We start from the raw sequence: 19380 nt of genomic DNA on the forward strand, positions 1-19380 counted from the left end.
CAGAGTTGGTTCTGTTTCTCCTGCATGTGAGTAGTAAACTGGGCTATGTAGTTCCTTGTTTCTTCAAGTGAAATTATGCAAGCAACTCTTCTTAATTTCAAGTTTTTTAAACAGTAAGCTGCATACCCAGAAACACTCTGTAAGGTAGGCCATAAATTCATTTTCATAGTAATTTGGTGCTTTTAGTTTCATTTTTTGCTATGAAAAGGTTGACAGATTTCCCATAAATATTAATCTTTCTACAGTCTAATTATTGGCATAATGTATTTTATGAGTCATTCATCTTCATGAACTGTAAAATGTATAGACATGCTTTTCTTTAATGTGGGCAACAAATGTTGAAAATAAGCAACTATATACTAATTCCTCTTTTCTAATTTAATTAACCTTTAGATCTTCTTTAAATAATCAATTACTCTCACTAAGAACTGTTGAAACAGTAATTTCATGCTTAACATAATTTCAGAGAAAGAAACTCTAATAATTCTTGTGTTACTTGCTTAGGACATAGGTCATACAAGGTTTTCAAGTATGTCTGGTGGCAATCCTTTGTTCTTCTTGGACCTGCTAATAAAGTATCTTCTTCACAAAAAAACAAACAAAAAAAAAATTAAAAAAAAATATTAAAAAATACCAGAGTCTTTTTTTATGCAACCATTTTTTTAATTGTAGGCTCTATTGCCCACAGTGTTCAAAATGTTTATGCAATTAAATCTACAAAAAGTAAAAGACTGTGTTTTCACGAAAATCAAGCATGTTTATTAGTAGTTCAGTAATGTTTCCAAATAAGTTAATCACCCAAGTATTAAGGTATAGGTTCTATTTTCTCTTCAGGCTGTTCTTCTGATACTGTCAGATGATTGTAATTCTCAATGGATAGGTCATAAATTCTCTAAAGAGAGGAAATTCACACAACAAATAATACTTGAGCTATTTTACTGTCAAGACCTTGATTCAGAGATTTTGTAGGAATGCACCTGTGTTAACTTGAATGGAATCAAGTCTGCAAATCTGAAATATTTTTCTTGCATATAGATCTGTTCAGTCCACCATCAAAATTATATGAAGAAAAAAGGATACAACATCATTGGAGTGCAGATATGTTTCCTCTAGTGTTTTTTTATCCATATCTTAGTAGACAGATAACTTTTGTTCTATGATTACTTTTCAGTATGAAAATAACTGTGCAACAGTCTTGCTTGTTCTCATTTATGATGTTAATTTACTGAATAATTCCAAAAACAGGTTTGCAAAACTAGTTAATAGGAAGTTACTGCCTAGGTTTGTACCATTGTTTTAAATAAAAAGAATTATCATGCTTTGAGATGATGGAAGACAGTAGTAAAGATACAGTATTTGCTAAAATTGTGGAAGTGAATATGGTCTGTCATGAATAGACCTATGCACTTGGTTGTGATTGATAGTCTGATAGTAGTATGTGAGGGGGTACCATGCTGGCTCCATCAGTTCCTGGAGAGAGCAAGATTGGCTTTGCCTTGTAAAAGAAGCCCTCAGTGTCAATCAAGAATAAAGTGCCACAAAATACAGAACTCGCAGCAGCAGATTAGCATTTCAGAAATAAAACCATCTGTTTGAACTCAATTTAAAAAAGATACAGCAAGGTTTTTCCTAATAGAGTATTCTAGTGCTGATTCTGGAAACAATTCAATTATTTTATTCTTCAGTTAGAACTGATAAGGAAGATTTTTTAATGATCATTAAATAACCCAGCAACAGTGCATTCTCAGTAGGATGTTCTGAAATAAATAACTTCCTAATTTTCTTCCTGATCTATAATTCTGATCTGTTTCTCATTCTAGGAGGGATTTTTAATTGTGGGTTTGCATATTGTAGTAGTCTTTTTTTTTCACATACAAGTTCTGGAGAACTTATATTTCTGTTTCATAAGATGGCTTTGATGCAACTGATACTCTCCCCCACCCTCTAACACCTCTGAGTGTATCTAAGTGATTGTATAGAGGAAAAATGCCCTACAATAATGCTGGTTTTGATCTGAGATAACTACCTGAGAAGAACTGTATGTTTGCAGACTGCTAGGAAGTGGATGGGCGGCAGATGTCTGGCTGAAGTAATTTCCTTGGAATTTGTCTTTAACACTAACTCCAGTACCAGTTTAAAAGTATTTTTCCCTGGGAAATTTACAGTGTAAAGATCAAATGTCTGCTAGGGAGAAGGTGCAGTTAGGAGGGCATGGATAGCTTTTCATTTCCCCCAAAGAGCAGTCCCTTTTTGTTGAGGCATTGTGAGCCACTGTACATTGGTCAGCTCTGCATGTTGCATTTACATAATTCTATTTACTACAGTTAGTTTTACTGGAGAGCAAATATACACTGACATGTACTAACCCTTTTGAAGCATGTCTTCCATATAATGAACAGCTCTATTTCTAAGCTGAGGCAGTTCTACTAATTCTTCAGGTGCTTCTGTAAAAATTGTCCTCCTGTAACAGTGGGTGATGTTAATCTGACATTATGTTTTGTAGCAGTGCCAGTTGCCTCAGCATTTGGCTGCCTCAAACTCAATGAAAACAAGTACTGCATGAAAGAAAATGTGAATCTTTTCCAATATAACAACAACAGTAAAACCAAAAATCCACAATAAAACCCTAAATTAAATTCCATATGATGGTTTTCTGTATGTTGCTTAGATTCCATGGGGTAAATGATTGCTGTATTTATGGTGGAGTTATTTGGTGGAGTTTTATTGTATCTCAGTAGTTCTACTTAATTTCTTCCCATTTTGACTGCATTTATATACACTTAAAATTATCAGAATTATTTTCTATCATTTTTGAAAGATCAGTATATGGTCCCTCATTAATTCTGTTTGAAATATTCCGTTCTGATAGCTGAACTGATGGAGCTTTTTGTTAACTAGTTCACAAACTGGAGGTTTTACCCATGATACAGGAAGAAAATGCTTTCTTAGCAAAAATATGGAAATCGCACAGGAGGCAAATCTTCAGAATTGGGAGGATTGGGAAATGAGCTTTAACAAAAAGACTGCTGGTAGGTAGGACCCAATGTTAATTTCTGTAGGAGCCTGTGTTCATATAGAACAAGCAGTATATGTAGTGGAAATGTGTAATGAGAAGGTAAATTAACTTGAGCCACTGACTGCAGAACTGCATAGTGATTCTTGTGGCCTTGTATTATAGTTTAGTCCAGTTGTGGAGGGCTTTTTCTTGGGCAGTTTAAGAGCAAACATCTGGTTTCACTGAGTAATTTTTTATATTGAATTTCAGAGTCAGGAATTGAACTTTGATTTCTTGGTGCTAGTCCTGCAAATATTAGTTGTCCCCTTGTGCCTTCAGAAATAATGAAGTAAACCTCTTTAAAAAGGAAGGTATTATTCAGTGTTTCTTCCTGTGTCCATTTCTTAAAAACATAGTTTGAAGAATACAGAAAGTGCCTGTTCGATGGACAGCAGTTAGTGGTGTCTTCAGTAGTAAGTGCAACATTTCAAAGCACATATCTTACTGTTCCTGATACAAATTACTTACAAAGCACTGTAAACATATGTGTCACTGATCAGATGTGGTAAATAAAGCTGCCCTACCAGAAAGTAATTTTATTTTTTTACAAGTCACAACCTTGTAAAAGACTCATGAGCAATTAGTGCCCAGTGGTCTTAATATTAGCGATGAAAAGACCAAATTTTAGAAACTACAGCCTTAACATCTTGAAGCTACAAAAATTAAAATTAATTCCTTGCGCTTACCCTGGAAGTTAATAATTTTAATATGCATTATATATTTAATTGCTAAATACTATGTAGGACACATGTGCAGGTTACTTGCTGCCAAAAAGTAAGGCATGAATTACACAGAGCGCTGTAATTCAGGATTTTGGAAAGGACCAATAGTATATGCTTCTTTTCTTAGCTGCTCTCATAGTCCTATGGTTAAAACTGAATTCAAGACAGAGTGTGGGCATAACGTTTTTGCATGGTGCAACAGGTGTGGAAGTCATAGAAGCCAGAAGAAGAGGCACAGAGGGGAAGATAAAAGATTGGTATGCAAATACTTCAAAGGTTTTACATATAGGAGTTTCAGAAAAGAAAATATTAATTAACAACATTTTTTAAAAGCATTTTCTGCTTTGTCTCCTCTGTAATAAAAAATAGCTCCTTGGACAATGCTGAGGTTGCATTTTTTTACCAATCGGAAAGTACCTTCAGACACTATTGATAGACCGTGTTGTTATGGAAATTCTACCACTTTATGTGATAGATATTAATTGTACTTTCTTTCCAGTGGAATTATTATCAATAAAGAAATAATGATTGATTCTGTTTTCTAGGGCAGGTTAGCCAAGTGGAACTGTGTATATGAAGAGGTGAACTGAAGGCTAAAATGAATCCTCAAACATCCTACAATGCCTAATAATCATTTAATCATAGAATCACTTAGGTTGGAAAAGACCTTTAAGATCATCAAGTCCAACTGTAAACCTAACACTGCCAAGTCCACTCTAAATCTGTGTCCCTAAGTACCACATTTACACATCTCTCCTAGTCTTTTCCTCTTTCCAGTTTCTGTAATACTCTAATATAATGCTTTTTCTGTGGGCTGTCATAGTAGTGACTGTGCATGATATAAGCTTTGAACATGTTCACAAGATGTTCATTCTTTGTGCCTAGAGCAAGTATGTCAAGTTGTAAAATGCTTTATACAGTGTCACTATATCTTATGATTGCAAATACCTGAACATTTTTTGAAAACTTACAGAAACATCAATGTTAATCTAGTTCTCAAGTTTTTAACAGAGCTGACTGCACTGGTCAGCTAACACTTAACATGAATTTGAACATCTGGATTCAAAATACTGGAAATCTTGTGATTTTGACATTACTTTAATTAGAACTTAGTTATCAAGACCAGAAATGAACACTTCTTCTTTCTGAAATTTTACTAAAAAATGGAAGCTCTAATGCAATACTTCATATACCTGTGACTAGCATCTTGAAAAACTATATCACCTTCTCCGTGTACTGATGTATTTGATCAGTACCTGAGTAAAAACAGACAGCAGATGCATTCAGTCTCAGCATTTTTATTTTTCAATGACATTTTATGTGATCTTTTTAAAAACAACTTTTAAAAATGGTAGTGGTATATACTGTGACTGTAAATGCATTCATGACCTCAGATGATCTTTAAATTAGAGTTTTCTCTGAAGATCAGCCTGTTTTGATTGTGTTCATATGAACAACTATTCTAATCAGCCCTACACATGTGCTTCTGAGTGAAGCAGAGTCTATTCATTTTTCTTTTAACACTTCAAATTTAAATTAAAAATGGGGTTTATCTTTAGGCAGTAACACAAAGGCATTCATTTTTCTGGTTTCCAAGATTTAGAAAGAAAATACATGCAAAAATACATTTACTAACAGATTCAATATTATTTTAAAACACCCTTACTTTTTCTTAATAAGATAAAATTCTGTCACTGAAAGATTTTGAGCAATTTCTGTTTGTCCGTATGGTAGTTCAGATGACACTGCTGTTCAGCAACTTTCTCACTTGCTGTGAGTACAGACTTCCTAATTAGCATGCAGCATACTCATGTTAGATAAAGAAGTTGTTGAATGTTTTATACAATAATTGTAGCTATGTATTAAAATGATCAAATTGTAGATGCCAGTTGGATTTCTATAAATAAAAATTAAGTCATTTGAAGATTTTTTAGTGAAATTTTAAAGTGCTGGGAAATTTTGGTACAGCTATCATGTCTTATAGTGATGAAAACATTTGACCTGGAAAGCTAGAAATTAAATTAGAAAAAAAAAGGGCTAAGAAGTTTTGTCTTTTAAAAAATATAACCATACTATTAAATACTCACAACATGTGTTACTGTTTAGTTGTTGTTATGGTAATACAAGTATGTTATCTAAAAATGTCCATCCTGGCTTCTATATAAATTTAGAGTGATCACAAGGAGGTTTTTAAAGCTGAAAATCAAAGCAATTGATGCATAGACATTGGGGAAAAAATCTAGATACACAGAAATTACAAATGTAAATGTGGGATTTTTTCAGCTGTTGTTATGATCTGTAACCTTTACCAGCTGTAGCACATGCTTTTGTTAACTTGCTGATACATGAAACAATATAGTCTGAATTTATATAAAGGCCAATGGTAGGTAGCTTTTCATCAGAAAGATATAACATACATATGCTTGTTTAGCTTTAGATAACTATGTTTTTAAAACTCTAAGCAGTCTCTGAAGGTTAAGATGAAAAAGATGTTGCGGAAAAAACCTCCACTGACTAGAGAACATTGATGCTAAAATGTCCCCTATTGATGTGATAATTTGAGAATCAAAGTAGACTGCTTGATGCTTCCTTCCCATGCCAAGTCTAGAACTCTTCCCTGACTCACAGCTGTGGATTTCCTTAATGATGCCGATGTCTAAATCTACAGGCAAACTGAATAATTTGACCGTATGCTTGAGGATTAAAACTCCCACATCTGCCACCCATAAACACAGAAAGTTGTCAAAAACCCTTTGTTCTCTTTTAATTTCTGGTTTTAAATGTACATATTCTGTAGTGTGCAATTTTAGACGAAATAGTCTCTAGTGTTTAAAAGCACGCAAAAAGCATACAAAATTTTTCCATGTATATTCTTCTTTCACCAAGCAGGTTAAAGTGTCATCTGCTTGGAATGTCCAGATGAGAATGTCCAAATGAAACATAAAATAATATTTGTTTTTAGGTACATGGCTGACATTTATGTAGTGTCATCAGTTGATAAGGTGACCAGGCATTTACTTGTATAGTTCTACCTTACTAACTTGATATGTTAACTGGAGGTACTATCCTAGCCTGACACTGTTACATAAATAGTATTAAACAGAAGTTATTTTGTCCTGTCTACTTTATTTTAGTTTGTTTTCTTTTGTAGTGTCCTTTTTTTCTTCACCTTACCTGGAGATTAAGAATTTTTTACTTTGGTGAACAAATATGAATAGAGCACTAAATGAAGGCTCTTTCTGTTTAATGACGTATTAGTAAATAATAACTAAGATTGCTTTCTTATCAGCCTTAACAACATGATACTGTTAAAGATGATGACTGAATCGAAGGACCTGCTCTCCTCTAGAGCATAGGCTTGTTAAGTTAGACTTATATAGTTCTGTATGTTACTCAGTCTTAATGTAATTAGATTGGGATGCAGGCTCTCTTTACAGCAGAGACTTTGAAGTCCATTTCTGACTAATACAACCTTGGAAACTGTTCTCTTTGCAACGTTAATTTAATTTAGTACTTGCAGGGAGAATGTTTTTCTCTCTGTTTCCTGTCTTCACTATTTAAGCTGAAAGCTGTTGTCTACACAAAGCATACCGGCAGAAATTGTTCATGAGCAGACTTGCAATTTAAATAATACACTGAACTGTCATAGAGAAGAAGTTGGAGAGTGTTCTTCCATGTAAGAGGTTGCAAAGATGCTAATTTTATTTTTGTTTTCGGGCAGAACTGAATGCTTTGCTGTCTGGGCTGATGACACAAGAAATCCCTCTCAACTGAATTTTATGCATTTTTATTCTTTCTGATCTGTAATGTTTTGCCAGAAATCTTGTTCCAGAATGCTTTCTTCACCAAGTTATCTGTTCCAAGGCAGTCTACTCTTGTCATCTTAGTCAAGTTACTGGAGATCAGTGCCTTAGTTGTGATTAGTTTGCTGTTTGGAACAAAAAAAACAGGCATAGCATATGCAAACTGTGGTTCTTATGAAACCTTTTAGCATAGAGAACCAGGTAGAAACAGGAGTATCTGGAAGGAAAAGCTGGCACTTGGCTTATCTGGCATCACTAGGTTACTCCCGTGAAAAAGTCTACTTCCATGTGTCACTGCTGAATTTACAGTGTTGTCAATGTATTGCTTAGGAGAGAAAGATCCAGTTGGCAGTAAGCATCTCACTGCATATCCTTCCCTTGCTTCTTCTTCTGCCTTCTCTGCCTACCCCTATGCATGTCTTTGTTTAGTCAGTTCTATCATCCAGTGACCCCTCCCCACCTGAGAAGGGGACCAGGGAAAAGGAAAGGAGACCAATGGGTTAAAATGGAAACAGATTTAATAAAATTATAATTAACAGCTAGTATTAATGCTAGTACAAGATACACAAAATTCATAGAATCGTTGAATGGTTTGGGTTGGAAGGGACCTTAAAGATCATCTAGTTTCAACCCCCCTGCCATGGGCAGGGACACTTCCTAATAGACCAGGCTGCTCAAAGCCGCATCCAACCTGGCCTTGAATATTTCCAGGCATGACGCGTCCACAACTTCTCGAGGCAACCTGTTCCAGTGTCTCACTGCCCTCAAAGAGAAGGATTTCTTCCTAATGTCTACCCTTTTCCAGTTTAAAGCCATTACTCTGTCTCCTATCGTTATGTGCCTTTGTAAAAAGCTGCACTCAAGCACCGTGAGCATCACAGCTCCAGCAAAAGCACGATGGTCACAACCAATAGAGTAGGCCTTGGAAGCAGGACAGACAAGACCCTCCAGGGATGGTGATCATTGAGGAAAGAGACTGGTCCCAATCAAACTTTTCAATTTATAGTGAGCCTGATATTTAAGATGTGGAAAACTTCTGCTGACCAGCTTGGGTCAGCTGCCCTGGCTTTCACTCCTTCTAGCTCTAGCACCTGACTAACTCTGAAGTGCTAAAGACCTTGATCGCTATGGAAACCCCAATACCATGCTGATCATGAAGTACAACAAAGTGTCTTATCAACTTTGTTACCATTGAAGTGGATGCTGCAGTCTTCTGAAAAATGCAGCTTTTCTGAATAGAAAATTGATTCTATGATTCCATCCTAGTGAAATCAGGACAATGCTTTATAGTATCCTTACATCTGGGGGCAACTCCTAGGTCATAGTTTTAATCAAAAGTTGTGAGGTCTGTCAAGAGCAAGTGCCACCCCTGAAGTGAGTCTTTTGCTGACAGTTATCTTTAGTGATAAAAAAGGAGATGTTGACATTTTGATTGCTTCAGAAAATATTATACTGTGCTTCAGCAATAACACAAGTAATAAAAATTCAAGTGAAAATTCTTGCCATCACTGTAGGAGGATAAAGAAGGCATGACAGCACTTTATCTCATGGTCACTGATAAGATGAAGCAGTCCATCACTCCTAGTGAGCAATTCTACAACTAATACTCTGCTGCTTCACTACTCAGTCATTGTATCTTCTATGTATCTTCAGTTATCAAAGAGAAATATGTTAATTCTTTGTCTTATTTAACTAGAAGTGCTGGGATGCAATATTCATATGTGAATGAATTTTGTGTTCCTTGTTTAAGAATTGACGTTACTCAACAGGAACCCTAAAAAGAACAAGTGTCCTTAATTACACTGTTTTAAAACAAACCACTTTGCTTCTGTTTCTAATGGGTTGCCCATGCTGATTACAGTGTTCATTAAACAGTCCTGGGGTTCTTTTGAAACATCTACAAGATTACACACTGCAGTAATTCATTAAGAGCAAGATTAATATTGGCAACATCTTTCCAGTGACCTTTTAAAATGGCTAAGTGAGAAGTAGCTTGCACTTGCAATTCTACAGGAGTAAAAATTGGCATGATTTTCCTTAAAAGTAACCCAGCAGCAACAAAATGTGATTTCATTGCAAAATCTGCTGCCCTGGCCCTCTGTGGTGTTGAGCAGGAAAGGTCATCTGCAAGCAGAGCTTTGGGGAAAACAATTTCAGATTTCATTGCTTGTGCTGTTGCTTTTTCATACTTGTCTGACATGCAAGAGGTGTTTTTGAGCTAGTTTAAGTTTTTCTGTATTTGTGTCTCTCTCCATAACGTCATACCCACTGTTAATATTGTCAATGTTTATATGGATTAACTAAACAAGAAGAAAGAAAAAGTAAAACATATTCCTTTACAAATCAGAAAACACTGCAAAACTTCCATGAGTGAGTATGCGTCAAGCTGAGCCCCTTTGTTCTGGAAATGTTGCCCTGGCTGGAAAGAGCAATGGTGGCAACATTAAAAAGTGATAACTAAATTTAATGATTTTTTTCTGAAAACTCAGAACATATTGTCCTTATTTGGGCATTTAGTGTCAAAATTTCATTTTAATTTTCTAAAGACTAACTCTTTGACATTCCCCATAGTACATAAGATACAGTTTCAAAAAGAACAGCATAAAAGGGCTATAGGAACTGTACTAAGTAGAAGTATTTCTATGACTATATTTTCAAAAGTCACTATATATAGGAATAAACTTGTCTTCTTCTGTTTGGGACTGTTCTTCTGATACTGCATTTGTTAAAAGTGGAGCCAAAGATGATGAACAAGGAATCAGTTCAAATTTTTTGTCATTAACATTAATTCTGTTTGTGGGTCCAGTACTGTACTTGGTTACATTTGTATAATCCTGAAATACTACTAAGAATTTTTATAAGTATTTGGAGATTCCATAGTTCACTAATTTTAGAGAGGACTTCAATTTACATTTTAAAATATTTCCTACCCCAGTGCTCTCCTTTTATTCTGGTAGTATAGAGAAAGTTTGAAAGAATTGTCATCGATGTAGATCAAAAACACCTCAGGCAAGAAAATGCATGACTTTTGCTATTCTGTTATTCATATTCATTACTCTGTTACTCCTCTCACCTCTTCCCTACAAGCACCTCCCTCCACACCCCCCAAGAAAAACCCCAAACAAACAAACAAAACAAAGCTAAGGAAACAGGCATACCACAATAAAAATGCTAATAAAGGGAATAATTCCCCATAGACCATAACAGACAGCATTTATAATCCCGATAGAAAAGCCAGTCAGCTTTTTTTGATGTAAAGCATCTGTCTCCAAAAGGAAATGAAAGCGGGCCTGTTTCTCCTTTCAAGTCTCTGAAGTAGTAGGTGGTGTCATTTGTTATACAGTGCTACAAGTCCCACGTTATTGCACTGGTAGCTGCCGACTGCCTTTGTTAACATACTGAAAAGTTTTATCAGCTGTCTTTAATAAAAGACTACATACGAAGAAAAACTGTAGCAAATATCTTGCTCTTGCATTTTCAGAACATCATTTATAGCTGTCAGAGAGTGATTGCACTGATGTACAATCTTGTAGTCACCCAAAATTCTTGTGACTCTTAATAATCCATAGATCTTGGGGTGGCTGATACCCTAGAAAGTCAGGGAGTGGTCTTTCCAAGATCCAGTGCACTTCCTCGTTTAACAAAGACAGGAATTGGAATGAGCTTTCAGCACTACCTGAAATGAGTTACCAGTTCACATTTTCTGTGGATACATTTATTTAGAGCATTAATGGCTTAAAATTTGTAGGGTCTCCAGGAAATCAGGAATGACAAGTAGAAGTTTGAAAATCTCATGTTCAGTTAAATGCATGCAGTTTGGTTTTTTTCTAGATGTTAGATGTCACTTTAGTGAAATGATGTGCCAAATTTAAGACATTATAGGAAAAGAGTTTTCTTAGCTTGGCATGGAGTCTTAAATATGTGACATTCTTTAGAGCACTTGATTAGTACCATATACATGCCAAATTTTCAGGGGAGTGTGGAGGAAATGAAGAGGAATTCTGGAAGCAGTATGAGACAACTGTGTTACTTCCCACACAAAAGGTTTGTGGATGCTGTAGAATTAGCCTTGAGCACATTTTAATGTGTGTCTTATTTAATACAAGTTTTTCAAGGTTTAAGATTTTTTTAATCCTTATCCATTGTATGCTTTGTCTAGATCCGCAAATAGTTATATTTCAAGGGAGAAGACAGTTATGTGTCAGTAACTGTGCTCTTGAAGAAAAATGTTTGATTCATAAACTGTAATTAGACAAATAAGGAGCACAATTAGTGGGAATGTGCCATCCTACTCATGATTTGAGAAAATCATCTCAAGGAATCTTAAGCCAAAAAATAATATATAAAATATGTGGGTATTTAGACAACCATCCGTATATAGTGGAGCTGTTTTCCAATCATTCTTCACTTGCGTCACTTCAAGTAGCATCCAGAGCATCTATAATTAAGGAGTGTATTATTCAATTATAAAATATCATGCGGAGCTATGATAATGTGGCTGCTGATATTTGTTGTCCATAGCAAAGATTAAATTCAGGGCTCAGTTTTCCTTCTCAGTATGGAATATGGCTGAAGAGGAAATTTTGGAGAGTATTTAACTGGGAAAACTATAAAATCCAGCTGGTTTTTCAGTTTTATTTTTAGTAGAACAAAGTAGTTGATTTAGGAGTAGTGGAAATAAACTGTCAGGGTAAAGCAAGAAAAATTAAATCTAAAAATAACATCTTCAGATTCCACTGCATTGTCTTTGTGATGTTTACAATAGGGAGGGCTGAACTCATTTTGTTTTGCTTAATTTCAAAACTCTGGAAGCCTGTTATTCTGAAAATCTTCTGCATCACAGCTCTTAAGGAGTTTTTGCGATGTATAGGTGAAAAGAAGCAGGAAGAAAATGTATTTATATATATATATGTAGGAATCAATAATAAAAAATAAAATTTAGGTTTGGGACACAAGAATCATGGGAGGTTGGGGGGGGGTGGGCAGTGTCGAAGCTTGATTCAGAAGGATGAGTCACGAGTTTTACTCACTAATGGAGAGGTTTAGAACATATGTCAGTCTTCCTTATCCTAATAACTTCCTATTACCACATCAGTCTGGGAGACCAACTCCAATGCATATTATATTTGCCTTCTTCCTACCATATTTTCCTGAAGTTATTTACACTGAAGGAATTCTTAAACAAACCAGAACCCCCACCTAATAGTCTGAAGCTGAGTTTCCATGTGGCTTCACATTCTGAGTATTGCATTTTGATCAGAACAGTGCTGAGTAGTATCTTGAAACACGCGTCCTCTGATGCAAAGTGAGTGAGTCACGGAAATGAGTGTTCCTAAAGCTCATTGGAAATGACAGTCACCTGAGGGGGAGTACCCTAGTGAACTTTGTATAGTATTTTTTCCCCTTTTCTTTGAAATGCAAGTTACTGGTTTTGGCAAATGCTTTTACTGTGCTCTCACTAGCAGGTGAATATCTTAGGTATTTGCAAAAAGGTAGATTAGGCTGTTCTCTTCAGCTTCATAAATCTGCTTTTCTGCCCTTGTAATATTTGTGTACTCCAGTAACCAGAAAAAATTAATTATCATTAACAACTTGTTATTTCATAATGGAATAATCTGAAGATGAAAAAATAAAAACACGTAATTTTTTGTCTTAGCTGAAGTTGAAAAAATTCTTGGTAACATAAGAAGCTTTTTCATGGATTGTTATGAAATTTTCACATCTTTGTTCTTAAAATAGCATGTGTTTCCACCATGGTTATTTTTATTCAACTGTTAATTAAGAAATAATTGCCACAGCCTGGATATAAATGGATATCCTAAGACCCCTGAGCATTCTTAGAATCTGAGAACAAATTGTATTTTCTACTTGTTATAATTAAGACAAAGATAAAAAAGGGATGAGTTCCAATGTGTTAACTATTCCCAACGATTATAAACTCTTTATTTCCAATGGGTTGAATTAAAATTAAATTCCTTTCTTTAATCCACTCTTGGATTACTTTAATTTTCTCTTAGAAACTCTGCTATGCTGACATTACCACATGTAAAGCTTTACGAGTTCTGTGTTTTCTCATTAAAGAGAGAAGTCTATGTTTGTAGACACAAGAGCTAACCCTGTTCAAAGCACAAAGTATACAGCAGCTGTTCAGAAACTTTTTCTTGTTATCTCTATTTGCTTAAATTGCTAAATTGCTTCCATGAAAACTTGGCAAACATAAGGGAATAATTTAAGTGGAAGAATGTTACCTGAAAAGAAAAAATGAAAATATTCCTAATAATTCCCTTTTTTTCTTTTTTCTTTTTTTTTTTTTTTTGTTTGTTTGTTTGTACCAGTATCCAGCTGCCTTAATGAATCTCGGAGCTATTCTCCATCTGAATGGTAAACTGAAAGAGGCCGAAGAAAACTACCTCCTTGCTCTTCAACTTAAACCTGATGATGTCATCACTCAGTCCAATCTTCGCAAATTGTGGAATATCATGGAGAAACAAGGTTTGAAGACATCCAAAACATGATAATGAAACCTTGAACTTTTTTTTCTTAAACTGATTCAAACCACAAACTAGAACTTCCACACAGTTGTCCAATCAGAGAACACATTGGACTTGACTGCAAGGTCAGAGGTCTTAATTGCTGCTAGGAAAAGCTGTTCTGCTTTTTGGCATAAGTTTTTTGCTAGATAAATGGAAAAAGGGAGACTTAGAGATATTAATGAAGGACTTGTTACCCCACAAAAATATTTAGAACCATAGCACTTCAGAGAGGGTGTTTTGGAATATTTGATAAATCATTGCAAATCCCATATTGCTCACTTTGGGGTGGGTACCTGAAATGTATACTGTCATAGAAATACTAAGGGAAAATTGTACAGTATACACTAAGCCATATGGCACTAAAGGTGGTAATAGTAGGTTAAAATATTTTGCTGATACTGTAACTCATTAAAATGTATACTAAATCCAGTGTGTTTGCAGTTTGTCTTAATGCTGCTGTATCTCATTTTAGGACCATTTACTTAGCAATTTCACAGCTTATATGGCCTATTTACTTTTTTTTTTTTTCCCCCAAACCTGTCACTTGTGACTAGATTACAGCATTCAAATTTGTTTACTGAGAATATGCATATTTTTTCAGCTTGTTATGTTTTAATGCAGTTTTCCTGAGATACACAGTAAAATAGCAGTGGGCTAGACAGAATGAGCAAAGAATGGCCGATATTCTACATGAGATGTGTATGTAGGTTGGAAAAAAAAAATAAGTCCAGAGGTGTGACTTAGCAATACAAGCAAGACTAACAATTGTCTTGGTATCAAATAAGTGTGTTCAGACATTCCCCTTAAGAAAAAAAAATACTAGTATAATTGAACATTGTGTTTGACTCTCTTCACATTACTGTCAGGTAAGATCAATTTTAAACTGGTCTCTGCATACAATATTTTTTCAAGAACTCAGCCAACTGAGGTTTGAAAATATTAGTGCTTGGATATGCTACAAATGAGACTTAATGAGCAACTTCGAGAAAAGGGAATTTTATACATTGATGAGGGTAGCAAATAACTGAAGGGTGTGGATTAGGTCATGCTGAAAGCAGTGTAGATGAAGAGAAATCTGTGAAGGTGGTTACCAGTTAGTTTTCATAGTGGTGTTGTTTTAAAAAATCTTATATATTGAGATTCTAACCAAATATTAGCATTTTGTTTGTATTCTGACATGCGTGCTAGCAGCAGAGCTGTCAAATATCTAAATATGCTTTTGGTAAGGTTCAGTTTATTTCACTTTCAAATAATTTGGCCTAGCTGCTATTTTAGCCTTCCGTTCTTAAATGTAAAAATAATTTATTTTAAATTGCAGTGTATTGAAGCTTTAGACGTTTTTTTTCCAGGCCATTTGTTAAGTGCTTTCTTTCTTTGGAATAAGTATTATTGCTTGTAAGAAAATTTACTATTTCATTTAATGACCTGTGGGATATCTGCTTCAGTGTTCTTTTCATAATGGTAGATATAATGTAAAAGTGGTAGAGCACCTTGAATTAAAGCTTCTTCAGGATCTTCTGTTAAAAACTCTTTATTACTGAGAAAGGGTTTTTTGTTTGGTTTTGATTTGATTTGTTGTTGGGGTTTTTTTTGTTGTTTTTGTTTTATTTTGTATTGTTTTCTTTTTAATTGTTGAGCACCATTCCAAGAAAACTGTAGCGAATAATACTTTGCTGTATTTATTTATTTATTACTTGACTGCAGCAATGTTACCTGCCATTAACACACAGTCTGTAAGAGTTGCTATATCTTTTATTTGGTTTTCCCTGCGTATTTTGTGGTTAGTGTGTGTACCTAATGGGAAAGGGGGCATTTGAGTTATACTCTGCCTCCTTGGTCATTCTTCCCTTACAGTTAGGTTTTAAATCTGTATTGAGATAGGTAGGGGAGTAGCTGTTTCAAACTCAGTAGAGTAAAAAATGGTAGTAGTGTGCATTTCCTTTTCTTTCCTCTTGCTCGCTAAAATACTTTAACTTGCTAAGTTTACAAGTGGCCTACCAGAAGGGCCAGAAGGGCAAGATGGTTTGGTTTTGTGGAATGTGTCAAGTTTTTTCTCAAATAATGTTATGGCTGGAAAAGCAAAATTGAAGGGTGAAAAGTTGAATTTCTACTTTATTATTGAAACCAGTGTTAGAATACAGTGGTAGCTTGAACTTATTCTCCTGCTTTACTGACTTTCTGGAAAAACTATAGAAATAAAGTAGTTAGTAACTGTAACTGAACTCAGTATAAAACTGTGGTATCCTGCAGCTTTATTTGCTCAACAGCCATCAAACTTTGATGGCTTCTTGGTCTTAACCATTCACTATGTTATTTGTCTCCTTCTACATGTACTTATTCTTGTTTAGTGATTTTTATTCATTGCACAAATGGGGGAAGGGGGAGCACTCTTGTGATGCAACGTCATGCTTCCAATGATAACTGTTTATGTTTGTTTCTTTAAAAAAAAAAAAGAGGTAAAAGAAAGAAAAAAGGACTAGCATAAATTTAACAAGAATGTCCCTGAATACATTTTTTTAATATAGGTCTGCGCTTGATAACTTTCTTCTTTTGGGATAAATTTCAAACGTTTAAAATATGTCTCTCTGCTCAGGGATTTATGGTGGATTTTTGCAGACAGTGCTAAAAAAAATAAAGAGCACAAGACAAGTTTACTAAATTAAAATTTTATTTTTTGAAAAACTGTTATTTGTATAAATTATCAGATTTGTAGGCTTTCCTTTTTGTAGAAATAATTGTTTATGTGCCCAATAAGAGAATTTCAATTTTGTTTTCAATAATAAAGCATTGATAACTAATATGCTGTGCATTCCTTTTTCTGTTACTGTAACAACGCCTTTTTTTTTTTTATTTATTTTTATTATTCTAATTTAATGAGTAATATTGACTGGTTTACATATGGACAGTTTATATAGCTTGAGTACACCCTATCACAGCTGGCTTTCTTCTACACGCTTATTTCAATTATACCTCAGCTGATATTTTCAAAAAGAATCTCTGGAAGCATTTTTAGATGCTTCTACTCACTAAATCTAGCCAAAGTGATATGCCAATTATTATACTTGATTATTGTTTCTAAACTCTACAGGAATAAAAGCTGATGAATAGGACATATTTACAAATCATTTTTATATTGACATACAAAGTCAGTAAAGATGTATAATTTGCTACAAAATCTGGGGAGAAGTCTTCACTTTATGGTCTTTTTAGTATCTGAGATCACCTTTCTGTCGTGCTGCAGAGTCACATGCCCAGTTTCAAATCTGCTGCATTCCTGGACAGTTTATATAGCTTGAGTACACCCTATCACAGCTGGCTTTCTTCTACACGCTTATTTCAATTATACCTCAGCTGATATTTTCAAAAAGAATCTCTGGAAGCATTTTTAGATGCTTCTACTCACTAAATCTAGCCAAAGTGATATGCCAATTATTATACTTGATTATTGTTTCTAAACTCTACAGGAATAAAAGCTGATGAATAGGACATATTTACAAATCATTTTTATATTGACATACAAAGTCAGTAAAGATGTATAATTTGCTACAAAATCTGGGGAGAAGTCTTCACTTTATGGTCTTTTTAGTATCTGAGATCACCTTTCTGTCGTGCTGCAGAGTCACATGCCCAGTTTCAAATCTGCTCCATTCCTGCACAGCAGATGGTATGAAGTGGCATGGTTCTTTGACTTTAGTCTTCTATGGACAGAGCCTTCTTAGCTCAATGGACCTAACACTAATATTCTCCTATCTGCTTAGTTCTGTAGCATTCAGGTCCTAGGTACTGATAGATTTCTGGAATGGGAAAACATTGATGGGTGTGAGCAAAGCACTAGGGAGGCTTTGCATTACTGACTTCCAAATTCAACTGTCTTGCCGTATTTTTATCAAAGGTCACACCTTGCCTTCAGACACGGTCATTCCTTGCCTACGTAGGTTTCGATGAAATAGCAGTTGGAGTATACAAAGAAGAATCTGCTCTGTGTCACTCCTTTCTCATGAAAATAGAGTCTAAACATGTACTTGAACTCCTGCTCTGGTTTCTTATCCCCAAACCCTTCTCTCTGAGATGCTGTTCTGTCTGCCTTATGTTTTATTTTCAATCTTTCTGTTTATCCAAGCACCACACTTTGCAGGCAGCAGATACCTGATACATTTGCATTTCTGATGGAAGCACACAGCGGCTCTGCAGTGGCATTTTAGTCCTACCGTCTTAAACAGGCGCACCTGAACTTGCTCTCTGTAGCTGGCTCAGATGGCTGTATTGCTTCTGGGATTTGAACTAGTATAAGGTAAGGCACTAAATTATTCTGTGTAAATGTAGCAGCTCATTTGGATCTGGCTTGGGACTCTCTGACAAGGCTTGTTGTTGTAGGCATTCCCATAGCAGCTTTGCCTGACAGGAATGAGAGCAGGTAGTGTGAGACAGACTTTGCCTCCAGTTCAAGTATGGGAACAGCCAATGACACCTAAATTACTGTGTTTATTTTGCTGCATCCCTAAGGGTTGCAAAGGAGACATTTTAGTGAGAAAATCTGGAGATTTTGAAATACATTGTAAGAAATCTAAAGAGAATCCCATATAACCACTTACCGTTTTGAATCTTCTGTTTCTGGTTCTTTGAAATAAAATAAAGACACCACTCAGGTATTATACAGGCTCTCTCAGTTGAACTGAGCCTGTAATTTTAAAAGTCCCTGCCTTGCTTCACAGAGATACTGAATATGTAATCTCTCTTAGCGTGACATTGGAAGAATGTGTTTTAATGAATAGAATATATCCACTGTTATGCAGGGAATGCGGAAGGACATTTCAAGGAGATGCAGATGTTTTTATGGAAATGAGCAAGAATTTTAGGGGTACAGGCTTTATGTTTGTTACATACTAATTGAAGATAGTTTCAGTGACACAGTGTAACTACATTTACTCACCACTGTTATTGAGTTTACAAGTACTTCATGCAAAGGTTGAAGATTAAATTATTTATATTTACAAAACTATGCTGGTTTGTGTTTTAAAAACCTTGTAAGATTTCATTTTGAAGAAACAGGTGTGAAAGCCATGTGCAGTGAGATCAGTTATGGGCAGGTTGGGTTTTTTTTACAGAACTTGTACTATGTTCTTGTACTATGTTTTCTTGCATCACCAAACCCTTAGCCACTGACTTTCTGGTTTTACATGGATAGATTTGTTTTTCTGAAACTCTGGACCTGGTGGTATTCCTGAAGAGTTTGAAGAATTTAAGCCGCATGTTCTGTTTTGAGCTAA

At 35.1% G+C, this 19380-nt stretch overlaps 1 protein-coding gene across 1 annotated transcript in view; it reads left to right on the plus strand.

Annotated features, from left to right (window-relative positions):
- The window catches only part of TMTC2 (transmembrane and tetratricopeptide repeat containing 2), a 270784-nt gene extending 256689 nt beyond the window's left edge, over positions 1-14095 (plus strand). The window contains exon 12 of the mRNA XM_010008050.1: positions 13916-14095. Coding sequence (XP_010006352.1) covers positions 13916-14095 — 180 coding nt within the window. The remainder of the gene's footprint in view (positions 1-13915) is intronic.
- The last annotated feature ends 5285 nt before the right edge of the window (positions 14096-19380 follow it).

This window comes from Chaetura pelagica, unplaced genomic scaffold, assembly GCF_000747805.2.
Source record: "Chaetura pelagica isolate M959 unplaced genomic scaffold, ChaPel_1.0 scaffold50, whole genome shotgun sequence".
In the NCBI taxonomy this organism is placed as follows: domain Eukaryota; kingdom Metazoa; phylum Chordata; class Aves; order Apodiformes; family Apodidae; genus Chaetura; species Chaetura pelagica.